We start from the raw sequence: 16,064 nt of genomic DNA, 5'->3' as shown, positions 1-16,064 counted from the left end.
GTTGAGTTTGGTAACCTTATCTCAGAGCGACTACAGTGTGTCCTTGTATCTAGGAATAGCTCTTGGACATTAGCTATTCACTCACTATGAGGGCCACCCCTCATATCTATAACCCTAACAATTTAAATTGTAAGAGTAAAATAAGTCCCTGTCCCTGTGAATCATGTTGCTTTTGCAATTTTGCTCCCATCAGTTAAACAAGCAGGTCTTGTTTTCTGTTGACTGAAAGTAGTGACTTACATTTTTAGCTGATAATTCTCTAAAAGCATCTAAGTTATAAGTCCAGCTAAATAACCTCACTGAGTTCAGACTGCTGACTTCACAAAATGATTGAGGTTGGAAGGTACGTCTGGAGGTCATCTGGTCCAATGGCCTGCTCAAGCAGGGCCACCTACAGCCAGTTGCCCAGAACCATGTCCAAACAGCTTTTGAATATCTCCAAGGTCAGAGAGTCCACAGCCTCCCTAGGCAACCTGGGCCAGTGCTTAGTCACCCTCACTGGAAAAAAGTGTTTCCTGATGTTCAGACAGAAACTCCTGTGTTTCAGGTTGTGCCCATTGCCTCTGGTCCTGTTACTGAGCACCACTGAAAAGAGCCTGGCTCTGTCCTCTTTGCACCCTCCCTTTGGGCATTTATGTACATTAATGCGATCCCCCACCCTGAGCTTGCTTTTACAGAATTACAATGCTGTGACCTCAGACTGCGTCTGTGGCTTCCCTCTGGTATAGAAATGTATTAACATTTCCATGTGAGCAGTGACAATCAGCACAAAAAGGACATCATCCCTGGGTTTGGGCTGTATAGGTGTGCATGTATCAATTTAACAGGAATGAAGAGGTAAAGTGCTCATCCACTGTATAATCCCAAAGGAACCCTCAGCATATTTATGGTCTTCAGCATTTATATGCTGAAGGAAGGGTGCCCTTTCTTTACTGAAAGGCTGATGGAATATCTGGACTGAGTGGGGTAGTCCATGAGAGTAGCCTTTTATGGCAGACACTGTCATCTTTGCAATTAATGGAATAGTAGTAGCAGGCAAGGAAACAAGAATACCATGGACAAAGATGTAGTTACTAGAGTTGAAGGGAAGACAACAGGTTTGTTTTGCATCTGCTTTCCAGATCTGAAATGGAAAGTTTTTGTTTCACACTGCAGTGAAAGCATAGCCATGCAAACACTTCCACGAGTGCAGCCTTCCCTCAAATATCCATCCAGAGCTTGCAACCTCAGTCTTCTGAATCTTAAGTAGGTGAAGCAGGCTTTGGCTAATATTGTAACATTCCCACATTTGATTTCCTGCCTGAGTTAGAGCAGGGGTTCTTTCAAGCCAATGTCTCCTGTGATCTTGGCTGATGTTGAAAGTGAACGTATGGAGGGGAAAAAATTCCCTGCAGTATGACAGCAAAGACCCACCACTTTCCACCTACTCTTTTTGGTAATGTTTTGAATCTACCGTACTTAAGCATTTCCAAAGTTATTTTGTGCTGTGCTTCTCTCCAAAATAAATCTCTTGTCTCTGTTTTGAAAGTGCTGCCATGGCTATCTCATGTGTCATCTCTGGCAGTGATCTCGTATCCCTTTCTCCTGAACATCTCTGGCGTGCTCAAAAGAGGGTATCCCCACAGACTGGGAAATGTTGCCAAATCTGGAACAGATACAGACATCAATGAGCAGAGCTAAACACAACTCAAAGGAATGCGATTACCAGTTTAATTTGGTTTCTAGCATTTTCCCATAGGTTAAAAAATCATTTAACTGATTATGAAGACAATATATTGTTCATGACTAATACAAGAATTTTTTTTCTCTTAGTGTACAGGTCGTTTATCACCACTCTGTTGGAATTTATGCTTATATCCAAATTTTACATAATTATGAAGACATAGATAGGTGCAATATAACTCATTCATGACAAATTAATACTAGGTATTGTGAAGTAGCAAAGGTGTCCCTCAAAGATCCTTCCTTCATTTTTTATATGTGTATACAGGCAGCATCATAGGAAGTGGCAGGTGGCACAAACAAGTGACACGGGTGCTTTGCACGTAACATAACATACATGCTCTTACTGCAGATGAATCTCTTAATATCTTGCTCTAATGAAAAAGTGCATTGCTAGGATAACAAACTTTCAACTGACTCAGCTTTTTACTCAAAACAGGTGTCTGCCTTTGCATATGGTGATCCTGGGGAAATTTTGTGAAGACTTTGGATGTACAGATCCCCTCACTAAGCTGCCACTGTGGTGTCTGGGTTGGGATGCTACAGAAAAAGAGGGAATGACCTGGGATGAGCTTCACATGACTCAAGTGCCATTTAAATGAAAAGAGCTAGGACAAGCCTACTCATTTTTCCCATACCAGACTTTACAAGCATCACTTAGCCTCAGGAGGGGAGTTCTGGGACTATCTCCTTCCATCTCTCTTGCTTCACTGTATCTTTATCATAGCAAAACCTGTAGTTGCTATTTGATGATTATCACCTCACTGAGGCCACATGCTCAGCGTGAAATGTCTGTTCTGTTTTCAGCTATCAGAATTATAGTTAAAGGATTATACAGAAGAAAGCTAAGCCCAGATCACAGGTTTTTTTCTATATAAGCTATTCCAAAATCTAGAGGAAGAGCCTTCCTGTCTGATTTGCCAGTAAAGTTTCTTTTTCTTTAATGAGAAATAAGTGCATAAAGCAGAGGTACACTAACGACTTACAAGCTTCTTGCAATAAAAATAAAAATTAGGAGCTGAGATGCAGCTATAAACTTATATAATAAATTGCAAATAGACATAAAAAAGAATGGTTATAACTCTTGGTCAGAAGTCATAGCTGACTTAAAGTCATAGTTGGACTGATAAAATACAGCTCAAAGTTGCTGCACCTTAAACCATCACTTTCAGTTATTCAGATAACTAATTTCAAAGTGATTAACAGATTTCTCTTCTTATTTTCCAAAAGGGCGCAATAGTCTTTCTATGTTTGTTCTTCAAGTTGAACATATAAATTCCTTATGAAATCTGACATACCAAAGCTGCTTGGTAAGAGTTCAAAATGCTAGTAGAGACAGAGAGGTTAACTAAAATATTTTAAAAAGTTATGTTTCCTAGTGCAGCTTCACCTCGTAGAGGCTATGGTCATTTGACCGTTGCTGGTTAGAGTTCTGTCTGAATGAGGCGTAGTGCTTTCTTCATGTTCTCTATTACTGAAAGAAAAATGAATAAGAACTGTAAAAACATACTTAAAGTGCATTTGTACAATTAAAAAACCCACCTAGTTTGATTAGTAAACTGTTTACACCAAAATTAATTTATGATCACACATTCTATTTTAGAGCTTTCTATTGTGAAAATTCTGGCACTGATACTAAAGCAGAAGGTAAAAAGTTTCATGAATCAAAATGTTTAAGTTAAAGGGATTTGACAAGACTCCTTTCAACTCCCTCATTTCTCAATAGCAAGCCTGGTAATCAGACGATGTGCATATTTGTGGTGAGATACCGCACTGGTGTCAGATAGATGGTATAGAGTAAGGACTAGCTCAACCTGAAAAATCACATTCTTTTCTGAAATATGGGTGTTAGGTGGTACTCGGGTAATCACCAGCATTTCTCTACCAATTCCCTCCCACCACTGGCTGTTTACATTGCACAGCTGGATACTTTTCAGCGTAGTGACGTTCACTGTTTCCCAGCAAACTGCTGAGATCTTGATCCTGAAAGTTCTCACCCATGATCTTTCGTCTTACCCGAATAGTCCCAATAAATTCAATGGGACAATAGTTGTGCTTAAGTCTTTTGCTAAAACAGGTTAGACTATTATAATTTTTTGCAAATGGTCACTTACAGTCTTTATTCATTACTTTGAGATCTCAACAGATTCTCAAGCACAAATGATTGGGATGGGGTGTAGCTGGCTGCTTACAATGTGAAATGCAAAGTAACACAACAAAGAGGGCACTTACAGAATGGTATGTCTTGTGGTTCATAAGTGTAAAGCCGGTTGGAGTATCTTCCTGTGATATCAGCTCTTACTGTGAGAGATGGATCTGGAAAAATAATTATATTCAACCCTGCTTTCCGTTCCCACAACAGCTGAGGGCGATGTCCGTGGCACTACTTTGACAGCCCTGTTTCTGAGGTGTTCTGATTTCATCAATGAGGCAATTGCTAGGCCGTTATGCTCTGTTCCAACCAACTGCTCTTTAATTGGAGAAATCCTGAACAAAAGCTAGTGCTTATTTTTATATTATGCAGGTATTTTTAAGTGATAGATTACACATGTATTTCATCCCTATTTAAAGAAAACCATCCTGTTTTACAAGTTCTGGGGTTATATCAGGAGAGGACAGTTTGACTGGATGCACACATAGTGAGGGTCATGAATATCTAATGCAATATTAGCATGACCTACCTAGAGCCTTCAGAATGAAAATCTTGTGATTGTTAATGTTCCCATCATGGGAGCAAGTTGTTGTGGACATCTCATCTCCCAGTTCCCCTTCAAAGCTTTTTGTTAATTAACTGACTCCTGTTACTACATTGCTCTCTGTCTGAGTGCGGGCTTCATCTCACCTAACTTTGGATGCCACCACAGAGCTAGTTACTCTAGGCTCCCTGTACAGTCGGTGAAAAGGAACAGGCACTCTGGGGCATGATTCATTTGATCTATTCCAGAAGTCAACTTTACGATGGGATAAATCATTCCTTAGGTGCCACTGACTATTGACTTGCTCTGTAGCAATGTCCGCACTGTAGACATCTACTTTCAGTCAGATATTTGACTGCTTTCAGTAAACTTTGTCTGAAAACAGCACTAGCAAGAAGCATGGAGAGCAAATGCTCAGATGCTAAGAGAAATTTAAGCATCTTGCCCCCAAGCACAAATTATGTACCCTCCAGAACATATCTGTAACCTGAGGAAGTTTACGAGGGTGAAAGCCTGTGACAGAGGGAGAACTGAACTCAGATTTGCCAAGTTCCAGACTAATGCCATGGTAATGATAAATTTTGAGCTATTTTCTTTTTGCAAAATTAATCGTTTTGATGTCCGCAAAGGAGGACACTGGTGTAGACTCAGATATCACATCTTTGAAGATACATAAATATTGTACATACCTACAAACATGATTCGAGGCACATATTGTCCATCAGGAGACAGGTTTTTATCTGTGGTTTCATGCTGGCAGAGAAATTAAAGCTAGTTATCAAAATATTTCTGTAAATTTTGCTGACGTAGTACCACCAGTGAATAGTCTTGTACCAGAGGACAAAACCAGAAAAGGTACTACTTGTATGTGGATATACAGGCACATGCCTGTACTTACGTGTAACTGAAATGCCAGAGATATTTAGCTAATATGACATGAAAAAGCAAGACAAAGAAAGAGAAAACACAGGCCCCCAAAAAAAAGATACCAGTCAAATCGCCCCAAACCCTTCATACCATGAGATTCAGCATAACGAAGTTATTTTGGGCCATTTCCTGTATCTCTTCATTTTCTGCAAAAGCTTTCTTCAGGGCTAGAAAAGACATGATCATTTTGAAGTCCATCTCAAACTCTGCCTTTCCATCTGTGTTTAGGCACCACATTGGCCAGAGACTGGCCACATTGTTCCCATCTCTGCTGATGCACATTCCTGAGGAGACACTTAAGGGCTCTATCACTGCTTTTTGTTTTTTTGACCCATGTCAGTACAACCTCCCGGCTATGAAAGTGGAAGCTCTTTTCTGTTATTTATGAAGCCTGTCGTCTCAATGGACACCATGTCTCAGCTTGACAAAAGTGCATTATTCTCAGAAAATTCTTATTAGATCGATTTCAGCAGCCCTGTCCTCATCTCCTTCTTTAGTTACCAGTTCAGGAGAGCCAAACAATATTAAATCTGTTCAATGAGTCAGTAGCAAATCTGTGTCTCTTAATTTAAACTGACGAGCGCTGCATTAGGGATAGCAGGACAACAGCACTAAGTATTTTTCATGTTCTTTGTTAGGTAGTTTTATAGTGGAGTTTTTGTAAATAACAGTAATAAATCCTTAGTTTTTCAAATACATTTTCATTTACCTATTTCTTTAAATGATTTTCAGTAAGTGCAAGGTAAATATATAGATAGGTGCAGTTTCTTATAAAAATATTCACAAAATTTTAAGACTCAAAAAAAAATCAAAATTACCTTGGCAGTATTGACAGTCTTCCAAATGATGAATTACCATCAGTGGCTTGTTACTTTATTAGTAATAATAAAACATGTAGTTAGATCATTTGACAAGTATACAAATGGGTGATTTTACTAGCAGATCAGAAAAGGCAAATTACATTTAATATTATATTAACTAACAGTAAAACCATAAAGGCATTCTGTAAAGAATTGCAAACATTTCTGAGCAAGGGAAAATAAAATAATTTCTTTGTAAAAGAAAGAAATAGAGAAATAGAGTTTCTGTATCTAAATAGGTTTTCTAAAGTAAGAGATTCTAGAAGAAAGAAACAACGGACCCATCATCATTTCATTCCCAGTTAGTATATAATCAAACTGAAAAGGTATTTAATAGTGCTTAGGTGTGAAGTTCTCCATGATTAAGAAAATAAAAATAATCTGTATGAACTGGAATAAAATAATTTTTATAAAATTGGGTTTATCATCAAATACTTCCCATGAAAAGATTCATGTCTTTTAAGCTTTCTTGAACAGATATACAATAAATTATTTTTTTCAGTAAATAGTCTGGTAAAGTATCAAAATTTTATATATTTGGATGTCAAAACATAAAACAATTCTGTGCATTTTGTCCTTTGTTTTTAAAACTACTGTTACTACTCAGTAAATCAGTTACTAATGCTTGATCTGTTATCACTCTCAAGAACTGTTCAATTCTAGCCATTTTCACATAGGGCACATGAAATTGCCTTTTATTTTAAAAATAATTTGCCTTCAATTTAACAATACCTCATGCTATGTACACTATTATGCTCTAAAATGCAGTGAGAAACTGCGAGTACATCATGCACATATGCCAACTAATGAAGTGTGTTGGGGAAAACCTCAGAAGCAGTAGACCACCATGCAAGAGAAAATATAACTGATTTCCAGGTGTTGATTAAGGAAGTAATCAGAGGTACATGATATTAAAAAAAACCCACAACAGACATATTTTTAAAATTTTAATATCTATTTATCATTGCTTAATCAAATGACAACAATGCTGTTGTGACAAAGAAAGGACAGTGTTAAACTATCAGCAAACAATGTTGCTTCACAGTCATAAGACCCCTCGAACAGCTTTTGTTTATAGACACAAAATCTGTTTTATTTAACTGGGTGGTCTGCAGATCATCTGTCATAGTGTTTCTTTGTTTTGTTTCATTATAGTATATTCAGGCATTACTAACAACTTTGTTTTACAAACTATTTTTAATCTCTTACCTTTTTTTTGCTTGATAAAGCCCTTCTTCATAAGTTTGTACCCAGGTAATTTCATCTCCCCACCCTAGAAATACAACAAAAGGATTAACTGGTAGCCAGGCAAGTAACTCATAACAAATTCCTTTTTTTTTTTTTGTATTTATCAATGGTTCTACACAAATAGAATTTGGATTTTTTAGTCAAAGGTTCCCAAATACTGTGGATATGCTAATTTTACATCTCCTGAAAGGTGCACTGGAAGATTTAAAAAAACCCCAACAACCAAACCCCCCCAAACCCCTCAGATGGTTGTGTATCCAGTTCAATTCCTTTGGCAAATCTGTTAGATATCTTTCTAAATACTCAGAGGTCCCTAAATCAGCACTCAAATCCTTTATATCTCTACCTTGTCTGCTCCGTATTTCATGTAGACCCTGGGGCTTAAAGAGAAAGTTGGCTTATAAAGGAGAGAAAAATAAAATATGACAGCTCAAATAAGATCAACTTTAATATGAAAGTCGTTAGAACAGTCCTGGGTTGTAAACTTAACTCCCAAGTAATGAATTTCAATCCCCTGGAGTTGCAAGTGCTTCATTTAATTGAATAATTTAATAAAACAATGGCTGTTAAACAAAAATCTCCACTGAAACAAAATGCTAATGAATCATCAGCTTCATAGCTCATCCATAGCTGGTGATAGACGGATCTCAAAAAGCAAATTGCCCAGTTGGTTTCATGCCTTCAGATCCCAAGATGCCAGCCCCTGTGTAGTAGATCCCTGCCTCCCAGGCAGTGTTGCTCCATTCATGACAACCCTCATGGGAATTGTAGAACAACTTCTGGATCTGGACCAGGTTAAGGCTCTGTTTCTTCTGTGCTGTCTGGACAGCGCTTGGACCAGCCCCGGTTATGTAGAGATTTGCTGTTAGCTTTCTCACAGAACAATTGCTTGTGACGCTACTTGGTCATCTCTTCTTTCAGGAGAGTGATTTTGATTACAGATCTGTCTGGTTGATGGTGGGATTTTGGCATGTTGACCAGTGTGTTCCCAGCCCTGGCTGAAGTCAACTGCTGACGTAGGTAACTGCACAGAGGAGTCAGTCAGCAAGGGTCATTTTGCAGCAGGTTTAAGTATTCCCCTCTGATCTGTGAAAATTACAGGTAAAGCGCTCAAGGCATCCCAAAAGGCCTGAAATCAGAATTAGAAAACTGACACTTGTTTTCTGTGACTGTTTTTTTCAAAATTGCCAGAATTTAAGGGTTTTGTTATCTTTTTATGCATTTAGGCTTACTGAGAAAAATAAACCCTGATCTAGGCAAGATAGGCAATAGATACCACATCGATTACAACCTTTCTCCAGGGATACCACTTACGAGAAGTGATTTGCAATTTCTCCTTGGGCAGTCCAGGTGTCGCATGATTTTGTCAAGTGCTCCCTGAGCAATTAGGCTCAGATGGGATCTCTGTGACAGGTGTGGCTTTGCCAGTGCCTTGTATGGGGCCATCTCAGAGGTGAGTTGTGGGGTCTGTAGGCTTCGCACAGCTTGCAGAAGAGGTCAGAAAGGGAGCTGGAGATTTTTGGGGGTGAATAGGCCCAAAAGGATAGGAAGGATGGAGAAGAGGAAAGACCTTGGTAAGTTATTTCTCTGCTTGTATTTCTAAGGCTTCATCAGACATAAATAACTTAAAATAGGGTCTTCAGTTAACATCCGAGTTGAAAATTATGTACCACAAGGAAGTGAATTATTCACTGCAAAGCATGACTGTGCTAGCAAAAGAAAAAAAATATCACACAGAAAAATCCACCAGTGCCTCAAACTAAAGCAACAGCTTTAGCTGCATGGGTTCGTCACCTGGTGCAGTGTAAATCAATGTGTTAGTGGTATCCTAACAATCTATACTACAGTTTGTTCTGTGTATAAAAATGGGTATGTAGAAGAATAGTTCCATAGTAACTGAAGTTATGAGACTGTAATAAAATATCTTTTAAGTAGTAGATGAAGGAATATTTTTTCACTGATAGTCCTAAAGGTGCATCCTCATTTGAGAGACTCATTTTAGGTTACTCGCTTCTGCTAGGTCACCGTGAGTTATATAAATTATGCAGGTTATATGAGGCCCTCAGCCATATCCTTAAGAACAAACTGACGGAGTGAAATGACATGGAATGAGAAGATGCACTACTTGGAGTGTCACTGTACACTAGTGAAACACACCTCAGTAAGTATATATGTGCTTCTATGTACATTCTAAATAAAAACATTTGCTGACCTACATGGTAAGATAAAGAGGTAACTACATACAGTAAATATACAGTACCTCTTGACAGTGTCTGAGGTGTTCGTTTTTCCTTTTTGATTGCCATCGCAAGGTTGGAAGAGACTGCAATTAGCAGGAGGGACAAGGCCAATGTTGAATGGACCATTATTTCCCTTTCAATGCAGTAAGGAAACTGGAAAACAAAGCAACAGCTTTAGTCGCATGGATTTGTCACCTGGCACAGTGTAAATCAATGTGTTAGTGGTATCCTGACAATCTATACTACAGAGACGGTTTTGGTTATTTCTAGAAATGCCTTTCTTTGTGAGAAAAGTGCAAAATGGAGGTGCTTAATTTTATCACAGAACACTGCTTTCAGCTGTCAAAATTAGGCTGCAGGGGACGGTTCTCACTACAGTGTGATCAGGGGAGCAAAGTTCATTTCAGTTCATTTCTGGTCACCCAGCATTTGATTTTTATGAACTAGTACAATGTTGTAATACTGAATTATGACAATTTCATGATAGTGCTACTATTTGTTTGTTCTGTTAGTTTTTTAATTTCAGTGAAATATAACAGCATGGGATCTTTTTTGTGGATAGTAGGTTTTTTGGTCAAAAGATGTCTCATGATATCCTCCTTAATAAAATAGGAAAATTGACAAATACTTGCCTCCAGGTATAATACATTTTAAATGGGCAAATCCCCCCAGAATGTTGAAATTGCCATAATTTTTTTTTTAGCCTGCATTCTGTGAACCAGGATGTTAAAGATTGTGAGATAAATGTCAAAGAAATTTCCAGCTGTTTCTCACAATAAAAACTCAAAAAATTTCCCCATTCTTCCCCTCGGCTCAACTCCTGCTGAATAAAACAATCCATCTGTGCTCCTGACTGTTTCAGTGTTCTGAAGATGTTTGCTTCTTTTCCTGACAAAGATCATAATAAGAAATTCAGTAGCTTCTGGTCTTGATAGAAATCAGAGAATGAAAGGAATGCTTGAGGAAAAGCATTACAAAGCCAATTTTTTTTAATTGATAAGACGTCTTTCTGCCCGGTACAATCATCTTTAGCCATTAAAGCTCTGATATTCAGGTGGATACCTGATGGTGTGAACTAAGTTAAAAAATATAATGCATGTAGCCCATGATACCACCCAGTGAGCTTATCAGTTCTTGCTGGAGATTCCACTTTTCAGAGGCTGAGCTTTAGGAGTTACCAGGATGACCCATTGAGAAAGTGCTTTGACTTAAATACAAAAAAAAAAAACCAAAACAAAAAACCCAAACACTTGTGCCTGCATTGATAAAGCAAATTTCAAACTTGAGTTTAAAAGTGATATCTAGTATGGAAATACAGCCCTGAGCACTGCCAAAGAAGATGCTTCATGCTCCTTAGGACAGAGAGGCATAAGAAGTGCAGCAGCTTCCTTACTTCAATGAATCTCTCAACATAACTAATATCACTGTTAACAGTTCAATTTCTAGTGAACAAATCCAAACTCCACTTCCAGTAACTGGCAATCTCAATACAAGTAAAGAATTCTATACAATTGATTGAAGAAAAATTTGCACATTAAAATGTGCAAAATTCTAGAAAAAATGAAGTATCATCATGTAGTAAGAATCTTATATTTCTGAAGAAATTTTCCTAGGTTGCTAAAGTAATTAACACATTCATGATAACATTTTTCTCCTCAGACTTGTCCACAACAGTTCCCTCCCCCCCCCACATGGCATCACAGCTCTAGAGTTGTTCTTTGTTTCACATCCTTCCTTAGGCTTGTTCATGTTAGCTAGTGTTGGCTGAGTTTTAGAAGAGAGTCTCCTTTGGATCTTACTAATTATACACATTAATTAGATGATTGGAGATTATCAATGTTTAATAAGAAAATGTGGAGTTTTCCAGTGTTTCCTAAGGAGAGACTGTAACTTTTAGTTAAATCTGGGGGATGAGGATTTCTTAGTAATAAAAATTCCATTCAGATTTTCTCCCATGTTTGTGCAGCCCACTAACTTCAGTCAGCAAAAGCAGATCAGTACACCCTACTGCTATACTCTTGACGAATGAGTATTTGTAGCAACTCTACGTGAAAGTTAATAACTACCCTTACAATCAGTTTACCTATTAGATGTTAACAATAAGATCTAGCATTTATATTAACATGTTAAAATGCTATTTAAATATAAATAGTTATGGCTTTGAAATCACACCAGACAATGTCTCTATAAAGCAGGTATAGAATGCGTGGATCAGTTCTCTTTTTGTGATGTATTCATAAAAAAGTCAAAGTGTACATCTCTTCAAGTCACAAGATTAATTATCTGAAGCTTAAATAATTGATTATCATCCTACTGAAAACCAATAGGGTTTTGGAAGGATAATTTAGGGAGCTGTAGCTGGAGGCAGTTTAAATTCAATATTCTGAATTTTTTATGTTACATGATCCAATGCTAGTTAATTGATTAAGAGAAAAAAATGACAGCCAACACCATATGGATTGCCTTCATCTCTCTGTCAGAACAAATGTTTTGCCAGCTAATCTCTAAGCATCTGTCAGTTGTCTTTTTTTTTATAACTAGGCTTGTAATGCATTTGTCAACCAAACCTCATTGCTGTAATAAAGGAAAGTTAAGAATGAGAAATACTTGCTCACCAGCAGCGATCAATTCTCCTGTTGGAAAGTCCTTTTTCTGGAACTGGTTAGGTAAAAATCAGTGTGATTTAAGCACAGAACACCGGAGCTGCCCAGGTGCAACAACAGCACATTCACCTGGGAAAAAATGAGAGGAACCTTTTAGCTGAAAACGAAATTCACGTGTTTCCACCCTCCCCCTTCTTTTTCTGCCATCCCTCCAACTTTTGCTCTTGTGAGTTCCCATGCTTATACACTGAATCCTTGGATTTCTCTTTGTCTTGGCTTGTATCAGGTGTCTTGTATGAGGACTGGAAATAAATAGTGGCTTATGTGTGTCTTCTACTTCCCCCCTCAAACAGTTTGAGTCTGGCTTATGTCCAGTGAAAAAAGAAACCACCAATGAAAGCTGGAACTGTAGGTGCTTTTGTTCCCAGTGAATGCCTGGGTTCACTGGTGCTTGAAGATAGGTATGAACCTAATAGGAAGACACAAGGGTTACTTTGTGTAGAGGACTGTAATTAACAAATAAAATGAACTTTTTTTTTGAGGGGGAAATAAAATTATTTATTTAAAGAATATGGTTTCAAGTATCTGATTATTGCTTCTGTGAATTGTAGTTTTAAAATGGTCTGATTCTTTGGCCATGATGCTTCATATAATTTTGACCTAACTTGACTAATACAGGAAAAGTCCTTTATTCACTGTTTTTTGCACAAAGAAGGAATTAGCTGGATCACCATTTCCCTCCTCCTTGGATAGCTTTTGCAAGAGAATCACAAGCAATCCTCTTTTGGTTTTTCCTCTCCCATGTATTTGTTTATATGGACTGTATGTTTACAGTTTTTCCTTCTCCTTTTCACGTAAAGTCTGAATTCTTGTTTGTCTTTGATGCTTTAATCTCCTGATGGTTGTTGTCACTGACATGTATATCATGAATGACATATGATTCTTGTGTTATGTTTTATCAATTATTTTTGTACCAAAAAGTGCAAAATGTGACTTTCTGTATTTTTAGTACTGACTTTTCTTTAATATTTGTAATGATGCATTCAAACTTGCATTTCCAGTTAAAAAATTATAGTAACTGTATCTAAATCTATAATATGCTTAGCTCCTGCAATGGCTGAAAAAGAAAGGAATGGAGTTTGGTTACAAAAGAAATGCAGGCAGATAATGAAATCAAAGTGCTTTATTGCATTTATACATTTAAATTTTAAGCAAATAAAAAAAAGACTACCTGAAGTCAAACCAAGGTTGATTTAGAGAACCTTTCTCCATCCAAACTTTGGGTTTTCACATAGAAATTCCAGGCACTTAAGCTTCAATTCTTCTTACTCTTCAACTAATCCCAGATTATTAAGTAGTTAGAAATATAGAAATTTTCCAAGTGTACTGAAGTGTATTGTTGCTCAACCCTGAGATATTGTGTTCTTCATTGCACAGGTTTCTTATTGTAAGGAGTAAAGGGATAGACATTCAATCAAATAGGTTAAAATTAGTGCTGAGCTACCTATGAATGCCATTTGGCAGGACAACGTTCAGCAATTGGTCTTCTGTGCTTTATATCTGAAGATCAGAATTTCAGCGTTTGTCAGTCTTGCCATGGAGAGGTTGCCAGTCCTGGACAAATAGAGCTCGTCAGGGTTTAATAGTGGAAGAAAATTACTATAATACTTTATAAATCCAAGCTGGATGCTTGCACTATACCTATACAGTCACTGCTTGTAGGTAGGACCTTATCAGCTCTCTGTCCCTGCTTTCTTCTGCCTGTGTTCAGCATCCACACCTGAACCAAGTGTGAAGCTAGAGCTCATGCTAGCAGAGGTGCCTTCCATCCCAGCCACCAGCTGTACTGCCTGACATTCAAATCACCGACCTGTGCAGCAGCAGTTACCAGCCAAACAGGGAATCTCTGCACTGAGCACACATTTTTGCACTCATTTATTGAATGAAGAGTGTTCTTGTTCATTGAACTTCGCCAGTTTAGTCTCCAGGGTAATGTGGGCAGAAGGTGTTTCCATGTTTCTCTTCCATTCTAAAAGATCCATTTTGGAGGTATGAGTAACTATGGGTTAACAGTGTATATACAGTTGTATCCAGGTCAAAATTAGGAAATGTAAGAATTAGCTAAATATAGGGCAGAGCAAGGCAACAATAAAGCATGTGAAGAGGACAGACTTCTAGAAAGTGAAAGATTTTGCAGAATGACTGACACTTGGAATCATGTGCCACTGCTTTCGTGTGAGTCATGCGGCAGCGGTTTTAGGTATGTATCTATACATACAGCCCATTTATGAAATGTCAAACTGACTTTTAAATTTTGCTTTACATAGTGCTGCACAAATGCTAATTCACAAAAGACCCCAACCCCACTCTATTGATCAATTCCCTGATCTCACCCTTTCTGTAGCCTCATGAGTGTTTGTTCTGGCACAAGGCAGGGGCTACCCTGATGTAAGGAACAACAAGCTTATCAGGGTGTAACAGGGCAACCCCATGTGACATTTGCTCTCACTTATGCATAAGTTTAAAGTGATCACAGCCTGACTGCATAACAGAAATACAATTAATTCATATGAAATTTTACTAAGTCAAAGCCTAGACAAAATACTTACCTAGGTAAGGTGCACAAAATCTTCAGTGCCAAAAGTAATGCCATAGCGATGTTTCTGCAGACAGAAAAGTCAGTCTTCAAACTGAAGTAGCTTGCTGCAGTCTGCAGCACAAGTCAGTGACAGAGGATGAGCATCGCTACTGGTCTAAACAGTCTTTCCTATCCCCAGGCTGCAGAGATCCCTAGGGCTAGGTAGTTCAACTTACCACGTCTTTTCCAGTAGTGTTTGCACAGGTACGGATTGCTTACATCATCCAGTTACAACTGTGTAATGAGCTACTCTGCATCCGCTGAGCTGCAAGAGCTCTGTGGGCCACGAGCACAAATGCAGTCAATGCTGGACTTCGTTAACATGATAACCATATCAGATTTGTTAACCTGTTGGAACTTATTTATCTGAGCCCTTAAGCTGAGTACAAATCTGAATTTGCTGAGCATACAGTATGAAAATCATAGTATGAGAATAGAAGATAAAAAGTCCACATCTGAGAGAATTTCTAGTGAAAAAGATCCTGCAGTGACACATCTTTGTGCTGTGTGGTTGGTCATGGGTTACAGCTGCTCCTCATGAAGGTAAGTGTGAAATCCCCTGAATTACAGCAATCTCGGTAGAAGAAACCCCTATTATAAGGAAAATGAAGTATATTCAATTCAAATGAAAATGAAAATTTTCGCTTTTGCTTTTGACTATTAAAAATTTCCTCCTCCTGTACTTGCAGAACTGAAAACTCCCTTCTGGTACCTCCTGTCTGCTGCTCCTGTCTCTTTGGGCCCCAATGGGGACTGGCCTCTTTCTGTGCTCAGAAGAAGGTATGAAGAGGATGATAACATGAAACACATCTCCACCACAGTAATAAAAGGGAATATTAAGACCCTAAAGAGCTGTTTTCTGTTTTACCATCTCTGATGTAGACACTTTGTTGGGTCTATCAGTCAAACTATCCCAATTGTTTAAGCATTATAGCTTAAGAAGAAAGGGTGGAGCAGGCCTAGTGCAAGGTGCTGGAAGGAGACTGCTGGCCACACTGTCTGCTGCTGCAGGCGAGCTGGTTTCGCTGCGGGAAGGCAGGGAAGGTTTCCAGCTCAATCGCATTAAAACCTGACCGCATTTCTTCACCAGATGAAAACAAATGGCTTGACCCTTTGTTTTGTAAGCCTAG

At 38.2% G+C, this 16,064-nt stretch overlaps 1 protein-coding gene across 1 annotated transcript; it reads right to left on the bottom strand.

Moving 5' to 3' along the window:
• Positions 1–1,702: 1,702 nt before the first annotated feature.
• On the bottom strand, positions 1,703–12,519 carry AGR3 (anterior gradient 3, protein disulphide isomerase family member). Its single transcript, XM_049798945.1, has 8 exons — positions 12,309–12,519; positions 9,714–9,846; positions 7,415–7,478; positions 6,164–6,216; positions 5,436–5,512; positions 5,108–5,171; positions 3,955–4,038; positions 1,703–3,196 (listed from the first exon to the last, which is right to left on the bottom strand). Exons 2-8 carry the CDS (start codon positions 9,817–9,819, stop codon positions 3,147–3,149), a joined length of 498 nt encoding a protein of 165 aa, XP_049654902.1. The 5' UTR covers positions 9,820–9,846; positions 12,309–12,519; the 3' UTR covers positions 1,703–3,146.
• Between the last annotated feature and the right edge of the window lie 3,545 nt (positions 12,520–16,064).

This window comes from Accipiter gentilis, chromosome 4, assembly GCF_929443795.1.
Source record: "Accipiter gentilis chromosome 4, bAccGen1.1, whole genome shotgun sequence".
Taxonomy (NCBI): Eukaryota; Metazoa; Chordata; class Aves; order Accipitriformes; family Accipitridae; genus Astur; species Astur gentilis.
This window is presented reverse-complemented; position numbering and strand designations above follow the sequence as displayed.